This window comes from Penicillium antarcticum, assembly GCF_028974205.1.
Source record: "Penicillium antarcticum strain IBT 31339 chromosome Unknown utg000003l_segment0_segment0, whole genome shotgun sequence".
NCBI classification, from domain to species: domain Eukaryota; kingdom Fungi; phylum Ascomycota; class Eurotiomycetes; order Eurotiales; family Aspergillaceae; genus Penicillium; species Penicillium antarcticum.
This window is the reverse complement of record NW_026695301.1, coordinates 2,562,958-2,574,892: the sequence shown is the minus strand read 5'-3', so window position 1 is coordinate 2,574,892 and position 11,935 is coordinate 2,562,958. Positions and strand designations below refer to the sequence as shown.

The 11,935-nt window shown below is 46.6% G+C and overlaps 3 protein-coding genes across 3 annotated transcripts; 2 read left to right on the top strand and 1 right to left on the bottom strand.

Moving 5' to 3' along the window:
• Positions 1-2,167: 2,167 nt before the first annotated feature.
• N7508_003689 (GMC family oxidoreductase) lies at positions 2,168-4,057 on the bottom strand (the record flags this gene model as incomplete). Its single annotated transcript, XM_058461755.1, has 3 exons — positions 2,168-2,376; positions 2,434-3,050; positions 3,111-4,057. 3 exons carry the CDS (start codon positions 4,055-4,057, stop codon positions 2,168-2,170), a joined length of 1,773 nt encoding a protein of 590 aa, XP_058322332.1.
• Positions 4,058-6,823: 2,766 nt separating this feature from the next.
• N7508_003688 (uncharacterized protein) lies at positions 6,824-8,923 on the top strand (the record flags this gene model as incomplete). The annotated part of the gene is made up of 6 exons (XM_058461754.1): positions 6,824-6,950; positions 7,012-7,092; positions 7,144-7,289; positions 7,344-7,954; positions 8,004-8,116; positions 8,172-8,923. 6 exons carry the CDS (start codon positions 6,824-6,826, stop codon positions 8,921-8,923), a joined length of 1,830 nt encoding a protein of 609 aa, XP_058322331.1.
• A 626-nt stretch (positions 8,924-9,549) lies between these two features.
• On the top strand, positions 9,550-11,064 carry N7508_003687 (MFS transporter; the record flags this gene model as incomplete). The annotated part of the gene is made up of 1 exon (XM_058461753.1): positions 9,550-11,064. The coding sequence occupies one exon, from the start codon at positions 9,550-9,552 to the stop codon at positions 11,062-11,064; it is 1,515 nt and encodes a 504-aa protein (XP_058322330.1).
• Between the last annotated feature and the right edge of the window lie 871 nt (positions 11,065-11,935).

Below are 11,935 nucleotides of genomic sequence, written 5' to 3'. Positions count from 1 at the left end.
TCGCAATATCGCCTGTTTGGGAGATACCTTGACCTTACCTAGTTGACAGGCTCTATCCTGTAAACATCACATCCCGCCTTTTTTTTACAAGTCTACCATATTGGAGGATATTGTGGGGCAATTAACGGCTTCCGTGGAAGTATGAAATGGTGAGGAACCTGTGGATCAATGGTAGATACTTGTTTGGCGTTCTTTATTTCCAAAGATGACGAAGTGAAACTTCTATAGCATGTATTTGCCCACTAGCAAGTCGATTTCATCTGAAGAGCAAAGCCCACTCTCCTTTAATTTGAACTGAATCGATTTTATTGAATCGCTGTTGGAGAATGAGGCAAAAAAATCATAGATCATTTTCAAAGATTTGAAATCCGCCATGCTGGCTATAGAAACTACCGCGCAGGCCGGTCTTGGGATCGATTATAAAGTCACGTTGTTTTGTTGCCGTTGAATGTTAAAACTGTTTCGCCTCGACCCCGAACATTCTTGTCGTATGTCTGACCCGGTGATCCCCAAGAAAAGCTCGCCTTCTTGGCCTTGTTATTATTCTTCCCACGTCGGAGCTCCTTTTCCCGCGCACGAACCCTTCGACTGTGTTCTCTGGTCGCCCGCCTTTTTGCTGTTTTTTCTGTCGTTTTCGCCGAATCGTTCCCCGCGAACAACTTTTTCAACCAATCCATGATTGTATGAAGGGATTTTCTCTCGATATAATACGATTAGGATACTGGAAATGAAGCAGAGACTCCTGGTTGTTGAACGAGACACCGTTATTGGCCTGACAGGGAGTGAGATTCAACAGGCTCCGCAGGTGAGCTGGTGACAATATCGCAAGTGACCGATACTAAGCGGACGAGGAAATGGAAAGTAAAATCGGGCCTTGTTGATCTGAAGAAGTGGCTGTGGTTGGCGGGTTTCTGCCTGCCTGAGCAGGAATGGATTTACTAGTCACAGATCACTCGCGGCGGGCGGAGTAAGTCTCATCAACGCGAATGCAAAGAGGAAGCAGCAAATAGAGTGTATTGGTTTACTGCTTAGGGGAGAGACGGGGGAAAGGAAGAGAATGAGAGGGAAAGATACTACCTGGAACCGCACACCTGACCGCCCAGAGCTAAGCAAGTCTCACTTTAGTAACGGCCCTTGTCAAATCACATATACCCCTGACCAACGACCAATGCTCGAGACCCTGTTGCATTATAATATTTGGTTACTAGCAATTTATATGGGTATTCGGGCACTACTTACATATCCCCAATGCCCAAACTTGGCAGAGCCCATCAAATGTTTCAAAAGTTGATTTTACAGTGAACTATTTCAGAACGTTGTTAGTCCAACATAAATTGTAAATTCAATATCGCAGAGCTAATCAGAATCAGCTCACTGTAAAAAGAGCTGCACTGCCCGTGTCATGATATTTGAAATGTCAAAGGTACACAAAACGGCGTAACTAAACGTGGAGTATAGTCTTGGGGTTCTTTTCTTATTAGGGCAAGGGTGATTTGGTTTCAACATCTACTGTACTCGTGATTAAGCAACGGGTATTTGATCAACGAAAGTAGGTTTAACTTGATCACTCGATGATATTGGCGTACAGTCTCAAGTTCAGTTGAGATTATTGAATTCACACAGCAGATCCCCTCCATTTATTCAACTATGATCAGGCAATACTTGCTCAAGATCAGATCTACCAGGGGCAGAAGCACAAATCGTTGGCTTGAGTAATACCGGTGATGGGGTAGACTTTGTTCCTTGCGTATTCGAAAGAAATCATCAATTCTGATCGCGATTGTAAATCAGTTTACAAGATCGAGCCTGCTCCACATCAGAATTTGTACCTCCTGGAACGATCTCGAGATTAAATTTGATACAAAGACAGCCAAGTAATTGAGGCAAATGCATGGCGTTAAGAATATTTGATTGACGCCTTCTAAATCTGTAAACAGTCATACCTTTTTGAGTTCCCCGTCAGAGACTAAGAATATTGTCGCATCATGTTCTCCTGCAGGTTTCATTGAGGTCTACCTCCACCGGTTCACGATCCCTTGGACGCTAAATCACTCGCAATAAATTCAGTGGCAATATAACAATATATATAGATAGACAAAAGACACAATCTATCACCCTGTCTAACACATACACAATTGTGCATGTTTACTCTCAAGGTCGCAACCCCTTAGACCTTTCCTTTAATGATATCGGCAGCACGCTCGGCAACGGCGTAGATCGTGCTCTGCAAGTGGCCACAGACCTGGAAGGGCAATACAGAAGCATCAACAACACGAACGTTCGAGGTTCCGTAGACCTTGAGTGAAGTGTCAACAACACCGCCAACTTCCTTGGGCATCATAGCAGCAGTGCTGATGGGGTGGAAATTCGATCGGTCTAAGAAAAGGTTAGCAATAGTTCTGCAAATGACGGAAATAAGTAGATGGAACATACAATTCTGTTTGATGAAGTTAGACCATCCTTGGTCATCAGCACCAGCAGCAACGACAGAGAGACCGGGGCTAGTCTCATCGCCGGCCATATCAGCGAAAGGCTTGGTCTGGAAGAGCTCGCGGATGAAACGGGCGGCCTGGACTTGGGCATGGAGATCAAAATCCAGCATGAAGTACTTCGGGTCAATGGTGGCTGCGACGGTAGGGTCGGCAGAAGCGAGATGAACGTTTCCACGAGAGAAAGGAACAGAGCCCCAGTATTCGGTGTCGTAAGTGTTTCCAGTGGGCTCAAGCAAGATCTCGGCGACCGGGATACCAGCCTTGAAAATCAGGTCCCATTGGATCTTGAAGAAGCGTTGGATATCACTGGCCTTGGTGATGTTACCGTTAGCAGCGGCGACCTTAGCTGCATAGGCGGGAAGCTTGCGAAGAAGCTGGGCGCCGACGGCGGTGGCGTTGGGGAAGAGTTGAGAGGCCGATGGATAGGCGACGTAGTCGGCGCTCTTGCTGTAGCTTGCCTTAGAGTCATACTGAAGTCCGTTGTTCATCTGGTCTTGCAGGTTCTCGCCAACTGTGGGCAGGTTGATCTTCGTGTCGATATCATATTTCGCAAGGATGCTGTTGAAGACTTGTGTTAGCCTTGTGCAATGAATATAGTCTGGCTATTGCGATACTTACTCCGGGTTGCCAACTCCGGAAAGTTCGAGCAGAATGGGAGACTTCAATGCACCAGCAGCAAGGATAATCTCACGAGTGGCCTTCACTACAGTTGTGGTACCGTTGGAGAGAGTAACCTCAACGCCATCTGCAACAGCGTCTTCGCCATCCTTCCAGGTAATCTTGTTGGCATGGGTTCTCAGCCAAACATGAAGGTTGGTTCGGTTCTGGTAAGGGTAGTAGTAGGCGCGAGCAGCATCCTCGCGAATGTTCAGCTCAGAGTCCACAGTCTTGGGATACAGACTGTATCCAACCATATCTCCACCATTGGGATCCTTGTTGTAGGGAACAGGCACTTCGAAGTTCTGGTAGGTAGTGTTGAGCTCCTGTGCGAGACCATCATTCAACTGGGTTGACGACCAGCCGACCTTCAGGGGGCCAGTGAAGCCATGGTAGGCCGGGTCATAGGCAACACCAGATCCATCCAAGAAAGAGTACTTCTCGGGGGTCTGGAACTGCTCGCCCTTGCGGAAGTAGGGGAATAGGTTCTTCCAGTTCCAGCCCTCGTTGCCGACTGTCTCCCATGCGTCAATTTGCGCTGTCTGTGCACGCAGGTACACCATGCCGTTGATGGTTGAAGTTCCTCCAAGTGCCTTTCCGGCGCGCAGTGTTTGGGAGATCCCGCCGCCGTATTCCTGCTTTATTGTCTCATAGGCCCAGTCTATGTCGGTTCCAAAAGCTTTGCCGTATCCGAGAGTGTCTGTCACATTCTCGTTATTGTATACCGAGCCTCCAGCTTCGATGACGAGAACATTGATGTTCTCTTGCTCAGAAAGACGGTTCGCGACGACGAGACCACTCGTTCCACCGCCAACGACGATGTAGTCGTATTTTGTCTCTGAGCTGCGGACGAGATGAGGAACAGCAGCTGCTAGAGGAAGCAGTGCAAGACTAATGAGGTTGCGCATGATTCAAGAAGCTTGCTACTGAGAGATGCAAAGTATGCTTTGAATTCGCAGGTACAAGCTGTATTTATACCCATCCCTACTTGTTTTCCGGGTACTTGATGACACCAGTAATGACTTACAAGCGTCTCAGCCCACATCCCATCTCAGGGACTGACTGGACCAAATGTGAGACTAGACTATTCCCAAAAGGTTAAATTCGTAGCAAGTGAGTAGAGAAATGTCAGCTCTATTGGCTATATCTTGAGGGAATATCTGATCCACTTTAGCTCAAAGTATAGCTTCCGAGATGAGAATGGTGAATATCCCGCTGTTACCGACATCGGATAGACATGAGAAGAGCTGAATAGGCCAAATTGAAGATCGGCCCAGGTACGGACTCCATGCGGTGGATCAATTCCGTCGGACCTGTACCTTCAAACCAAGCCCTTAATAGAACGCTGCATCTTTGTCATCTTTAGTCAGGCTAGATATGGCTCTTGGCAACATACAAAATCAGATTGATCCGGCGGTGATTGAGATTATTAATGATCTCGTGCCGATCTTGTTCTTAATAGGAAATATCCCGATTCTTTTGACACTCGGCATGCCTTAAATCTGCAGGGGAGGCCCGAGTACGACGTTTCACCGGATTCTGGAATAGGGGCTTTGTCCTTATTAAACTCAGCTCTAATACTGCGTGCATTAGTCCTGATTCTCGTGCCAAAATATTTGGACTACACGCTACAGCTCGGATCTGCACCTAGGAGTGCGTTGCTTTTTTCCAACGATCGCTCCACTGTTCTTCATTGTTGATTTCCCTTCCTTAACAATTTCCCACCCATTCATGATTCCGAAAGCAAAACACAACTGAACCCTTCCAGTAATCACTCAGTTCAAACATTCCGCCCCACAGCGGAACCCTGCGACACTAGGCTGTGCAATGCCAAGAAACCGTTAAGGAGTGGATTTTCCGTTTTGTTTACATAAGTGGCAAGGTACAAAGTCATTTTGAGAAGGTTCCACGGCTTAACTGTTTCTATTTTGGCAAGATCTGATAAGCTCCCGTGATGTGGAGATCATCAGGGATTGTTGACCCGTAAGAAACGAGATCTTTGAGAAATACATTCCATTCCCGAGTGGCGTCATCTTCAGGTGGGCACACGGTCTGATCTCATTTCAATGATTCCTTCTTGATTCTCTATTAGGAATGATCATCAAAAGCTTGTTAGGAGGCCTGAACACAGTATATCGGCAATCAGCGGCTAATGCGTAATAGAAAGTAATGTCCTGTTTCATACCGCAGTGAAATAAACGTCACTTTCATTGCATAGCAAGACGCACGATTGTTAAATACGTGTACTACGTTTTGCAAATTTCAAGAGTTTAAAATTATCAATCCATAAAAGCTATACATATCGTTCGACAGCGGAAAAGAAATCCGGAGGGCGAACTTAATGCACTGTCCAAGACAATTATTAGGGTCGACACGAGACGATGCTGTACAGCCAGCTGAGCCTATAGAGCAGCTGTGGCTACAGCATCCGAAGAGGGAAAATTCTCTTCCGGGGGTTAAGGGGGGTCGGTTCGCTAGTCTCTACAAGGCTGAACGAAGGGATGCGGGGGTCCCACAAAGCCAGAGCTTAGCACTTGCTTGTTTTTTGAAGTGAATATTGAAGCTCTAAATCAAGTAGATTCCCAAATTGTAATATTTACATATTTTCATATTTCTTCTCATGAATCATGGGACAATCGGGGATTTCTATGTCTGGATCTCCGCTCATCTTCCATCATGCTGGTGACTGAACTCTCGAGATTTTTTGCTTGGTATAGCCTCAGAGAGGTTGAGTTGTGGCAATCTTAAAGAGGGGAATGTGATATCTCTTTCACGTAGTTGATCACTGAAGGTATTTGAATTCTCCGTTGAAAGAGATGGAGGCGAGCAAGTGGTCTTTGGGCTCTGAAGATTGTCAGTAAAAACTGGGAATTTACTTCAGTTCTGGGATGCGGCGGACCTGTTCGGTACTGGAGCGCTGTGCAATAATAAGGCCAATCTTGGAATCAAACATGGTGTTCAGATGGAATCCATAATAGTGGGATTAAGTGATTTCAGGAGCTGAGATGCAAAATGGACATAGGCAATCTTATAAACTCACGACTCCATATGACCACATTTCACAGGGAACTGGCAACAATGCCCTATAGGCAAACTTTCAAAAACTGGACCAACATGCCGAGAACTACATCATTGTGTGGGGAGCCTATGCTAGCACTAGGCATTTAAGAGTATAGTGAGCGCAGATCGTAGGGGCGAGTGAAGATCAAGAACCTTTATTAAGCGGAGGGGAGGGTATATCATTTTACTTGACTTGTTGCCGATTTCAAACCCCGACAGTTTGCATCTGATAAGATGAGCGATCTAAGCTCAGCCGCTACCGAAGATCTTAATCACGGGCTGTAGTCTATCATTGCCGTTCTAGGATAACCGACACGTTAGCTTATGGTTTGATCAACTTAAGGATTAAGCCGAGCCAAGTTTCGGATAATTTACGCTAATTGCAAAATGACAGGGGTCCACCAGGCTCAGTATGTGTCTCAAACACACTTGCAGTAATTTTGAAACGTATTGATCGGCTTGCGACAGATAAAAGACCACACGGACCTTGCATCAAAATGATCATCCGATATTCGGTCGCATGACTTTTAAGTCATAAACAAAAGGGATTCTTCAGAAAAGTCGGGTCATTATCGCTCTTTTGTTGGCAACATTGAGTCTGTTCTTTGTTCAAAATGACTAGGTTTCATTTGCCTAAGGGCAACAGTGGCCACAAACCCACACCGATTACTTCAACCGATGCTCTTATCGTTGGTACTGGGCCAGCAGGAGCATCTTTGGCATGCTTCCTAGCCTACTATTGTATATCTGACATGATGTTAGCTGTCAAATTGAAGTTGAACGCTCACATATTCGTCCATAGGCATTCGTGGGATCATGATCAGCTCATGCCCTACAACGGCGGACACCCCACGGGCTCACATCACAAATATGGCTGCAATGGGTAAGTTTTCCAAAAGCTCCGCCAATTTGCAGCTAACAAAGAGTCATTTAGAGTGTCTCCGTGATATTGGCCTTGACAAGGAATGTGAATGTCTTGCAACCAATAACATGAACATGATGCATACCCGCTGGGCGTACAGCATGGCTGGAGAGGAATACGCACGTATTCATTCATGGGGACATGATCCAAAGCGAAAGGTATGTTCACTGTTTTCCAAAACTGGATGATTCCTTATCTGACAGTATTTAAAGGGAGACTATGAAACCGCCAGCCCCTGTGAGCCTGTCGACCTCCCGCAAACTATCCTTGAGCCAATCCTTGTTCGAAACGCAACCCTCAACGGCTTTAGCTGTCGCTTCGACACACAATTTGTGAGCTTCACACAAGATGAAGAAGGTGTCACATCCACACTCAAAGATGGCATTACTGGAGCTCTATTCCAGATCCGCTCCAAATATCTGTTTGGAGCAGACGGCGCAAGAAGTGAAGTCTTCCGGCAAGCAGAGCTTCCCTTGGACGTACGGCCAGATCAGGGACTTGCATTCAACGTCCACTTGAAGGCAGACTTGTCCAGCTACATGCAATACCGCACTGGAAACCTGCATTGGCTTTTGCAGCCAGACAAAGAGCACCCTCTCTTTGGTTGGGCATGTATTGCAAGAATGGTGAAGCCTTGGGATGAGTGGCTGTTCATTGTTCTACCTGAGCGTGAAAAGGAGATGGAATGCAATCCCTCGAATGAGGAGTGGAAGACACGGATGAAGGAATTCATAGGGGATGATTCAATTCCTGCCGAGATTCTGGGTGTTTCAAAGTGGCGCATCAATGATGTTGTTGCGGAGAAGTTCTCTAAGGACAGAGTGTAAGACCAATCCCTACTGTTTGCTTGAGTTAGGCTAATTATCTGAAAGGTTCTGCCTTGGAGATGCAGTTCACCGACACCCACCTTCAAATGGACTCGGCTCTAATACATGTATCCAAGATGCCTACAATCTGGCATGGAAGGTTGCACATGTTCTACGAGGTTAGTAGGAACCGATCTTTCTCGCGAACCCTCAACATCTGACTTCCCTATTTAGGTCACGCACCATCCTCTTTGCTTGAAACATACTCAGTCGAGCGCCAGCCAGTCGGTCGAGGCGTGGTCACCCGCGCAAACCAGTCATTCCGCCACCACGGCCCAGTTTGGGAAGCACTAGGAGTGGCACTTCCAAGTCCAGAGCTGCGAACAGAAGCTCTCCACGAGCTAACTTTACCCACTGAAAACGGTCGCGCTCGTCGAAGTAGGCTTCAAGCCGCAATCGAAGAGACAGAGCATGAGTATCATGCCCTTGGTACAGAAATGGGCCAGTACTACGAAAGTACCGCAATATACTCTGCAGACGAGAAAGAGTCCTTCTACAGCCCCGAAGTGGCGGCCAAGGATCCTGATCTCATTCTCACCCGGAGCACATACCCAGGATGCCGTCTCCCTCACGTTTGGCTTAATGATGCCATCCCTGTGCAACGTATTTCGAGCATTGATCTGGCTGGTCATGGGTACTTCACCGTTCTCACTGGCATTGGAGGTGAGGCTTGGAAATCTGCAGCTTCCCAGGTCGGTGCTAGCCTTGGTATGAACATCAAGGCATATTCTATTGGCTTCCGTCAGGACTATGAAGATGTTTACTTTGATTGGGCGCGTGTTCGGGGTATTGATGAGACAGGATGTGTTCTTGTTCGACCTGATCGAGTTGTAGCCTGGAGATGTCACGATATACACCCCGATGAGGCTCAGTGTACTTCCAAACTACGAGAAGTCATGCTCAGTGTTCTGGGTCGGCAATCATAGATTTGGATCTTGGGGTTTGGTGGCGAATTTTGATTTGAAGAGAATTTTCGTAAATATGAATGAGAGATGCAAGCACGAAAGATCATCAACATCAGCAGTAAATGCATGGTCCAGATGGGTTTACATAGAAAGAGTCTAGATTGGCTTGTCTTACCTTTTACCCATTCCCCTTCTCGGGGTATGGATCCGTGGCGGGTAAAATTTCTGCAACTCATCCGTCAAGCAACTCAGGCCGCAACAACGAGAATTTTGGTCTTTGACACTTTATTATGACTTGAACAGGTATTTATCGACATATCAAGTCAGCACCTGTGACAAATTTCGGCTGATGCAAGCCATGCCGATGCCGGTTCTAGAAGCCGACCCAGTTAATAGTGGGTCAAACTGATTGTCAGGCCTATTATTTGGGTCTGACTCCTTTTTTTTTTTCACGGAATGAAAAGACAATCGCCTGTAAAATGATGGAGCTTTTAGTTAGTCTTTCTGCACTAAGAGCCCCTGGTTTTGGCTCACGTCACTCTTAAAACGGGGGTCGGGTGGATGAACTTTACCCAGTCTCCTACTGCGTGTCTCCTCATTCTTTCTTTCAACACATGGGGCGGTAGAGGATATCGCTGCAATCTGTCATGGAAGACAAGCTGGATCTAGAGCCGGTCCCGTCGGCGAAGTCGCTGGCTTCGACATTTTCACCCATTCAAGAAGTCCTCTTCATCACCCTGGTTTGTATGGGGCAATTCATGACACAAACCAACATCGGGATCGTTCTTTCGCCACTGGCTATTGTGGCCGATAGCTTTGCTATCACGGAGCCCGGAATTTCAAGCTGGTTCTTGGCTGGGTACTCCTTGACCGTTGGCACCTTCATCCTGGTCTCCGGTCGATGTGGCGATCTATTTGGGTATCGCCGAATGTTCATCATCGGATTCTGTTGGCTTGCACTCTGGTCTCTGGTTGCAGGATTCAGTGTTTACTCTAATTACATTCTTTTCATTTTCGCCCGTGTCCTTCAGGGCATTGGCGGTGCACTATTATTGCCCAATGGCTTGGCTCTGCTTGGAGCAACATATGCTCCAGGCAAGAGAAAAAACATGATCTTTGCCATTTTCGGTGCCACTGCTCCAAATAGTGCACTTCTGGGAACCATATTTAGTGCAATCTTGGCACAGTTGGCGTGGTGGCCATGGATATACTGGTCACAAACCTTGGTCTGCATAGGCTGTGCTGTTCTGTCTTTTGTTGCAATTCCATCTGTGCACCATGACGCCTCCTATGAATCATCCTTCTTCGGTCTTCTCAAAGCTCTCGATGCGTTCGGTGGAGCTTGCGGTATTGGTGGACTCGTGCTTGTGAACATAGCATGGAATCAAGCCCCCATTGTGGGATGGAGCGAGCCTTACGTCTATGTACTCCTCATCATCGGAATCCTCTTGATTCTGGCCTTCTTCTATGTCGAATTCCGTGTTGCCGAACACCCTCTTATTCCCTTCACCGCATTCAGTCGTGATGTTTCGTTTGTCCTCGGGTGTGTTGCCTGTGGTTGGGGATCTTTCGGCATCTGGATCTACTACGTTTGGCAATTTCAAGAGAATCTCCGCCATACGACACCTCTCGTTGCATCCGCTGAATTCGTTCCGGTAGGACCAATGGGTATTCTTGCTTGTGTTGTTACGGGGTACCTCATGGGTCATCTTCGCCCCGGAATAATCATGATGTTATCGATGACTGCTTTCACGTTGGGCAATGTTCTAGTGGCAATCGCCCCAGTGCATCAAACGTATTGGGCACTGACCTTTGTTTGCCTTTTGGTAATTCCTTGGGGCATGGATATGTCGTTCCCTGCTGCTACCTTGATGCTGTCAAATGCGGTGGAGCGGAAGCATCAAGGTATCGCTGCATCTCTTGTGACCACAGTGGTCAACTATAGTATTTCGCTGAGCCTGGGTTTTGCAGGCACGGTCGAAGTCCATGTAAACGATGGAGGAACTACACCGGGGGATGTTTTGAAAGGCTACAGGGGTGCGCTGTACGTGGCTATTGGCCTTGGTGGACTTGGAATGGTGCTCAGTGCGATCTATACCTTCAAAGGCTATCGAGCTGAAAAACGATCCAAAGAGGTTGAAAGCGAGGAAAGTGGGGAATAAGTGTGCTTTCATAAACAAATTCCACAATCCTGCAAAACCCATGTTCAGTAAATGCAATAGACACACACCCAGCTGGGACTTAACTCAATGGTCATATTGTCTCATTTTTCTCTTAAAAAATTCACTAACCCTCGGAAATATGCGTGCAAACGACCAATCAAGCCAAGCTTTCTAACTTTGTTCGTCTTCAAACACCGACTTATGGGTCCAGTCTTATAAGATCAATCAGGTCAATCAGATAATACGAACCAAAGCCAGGCGAGCCCAGGTCTTAGGATCCCGTGAGTCCACTATACACACTCCGAAATATACGAAATGAACGAGTCAGTGTAAGCCGGAGCAATAAATACCAACGGTAACATGTAAGCAAGCGCTGCACAACAAGGGGTAATATATCGGCTCTTGATACTCGACATAGTAGCTACCTCAACCCCAGATTTTCGAAAATTTGCGATAAAAAGAAGATTTTCATGATTCATATACTTCCGTATTTACCTTATCTCTTATAGCCTCTCGATATCGATTTTTTAGCGTCTTAAAACATAGATACGGTGAGAAGGTATTATCGCAGACTCGGCTGTATCAACAAAAATGACTTTCTCGAGGCATATTAGATTACGAGAGAGGAAACTTATAAGTGAGACTATACGAAATATTCTCGCCGGCGCAAGTATCGTCTTATTCGAATTAGAGCGCGTATAATCGAAGCTGAGTGTACGTCTTATTATACCCCTACGTCCACCTAGCTAGGGAAAGCGATTCGAGCAAAAACTTCACTTTAAGGACACCTCACACCGTCAAGGATATACAGAGACAAGCCTTATCTATTTCAAAGGAGCTAGAGAGTAGTCCTGACGCCTGGGTAGGGCCT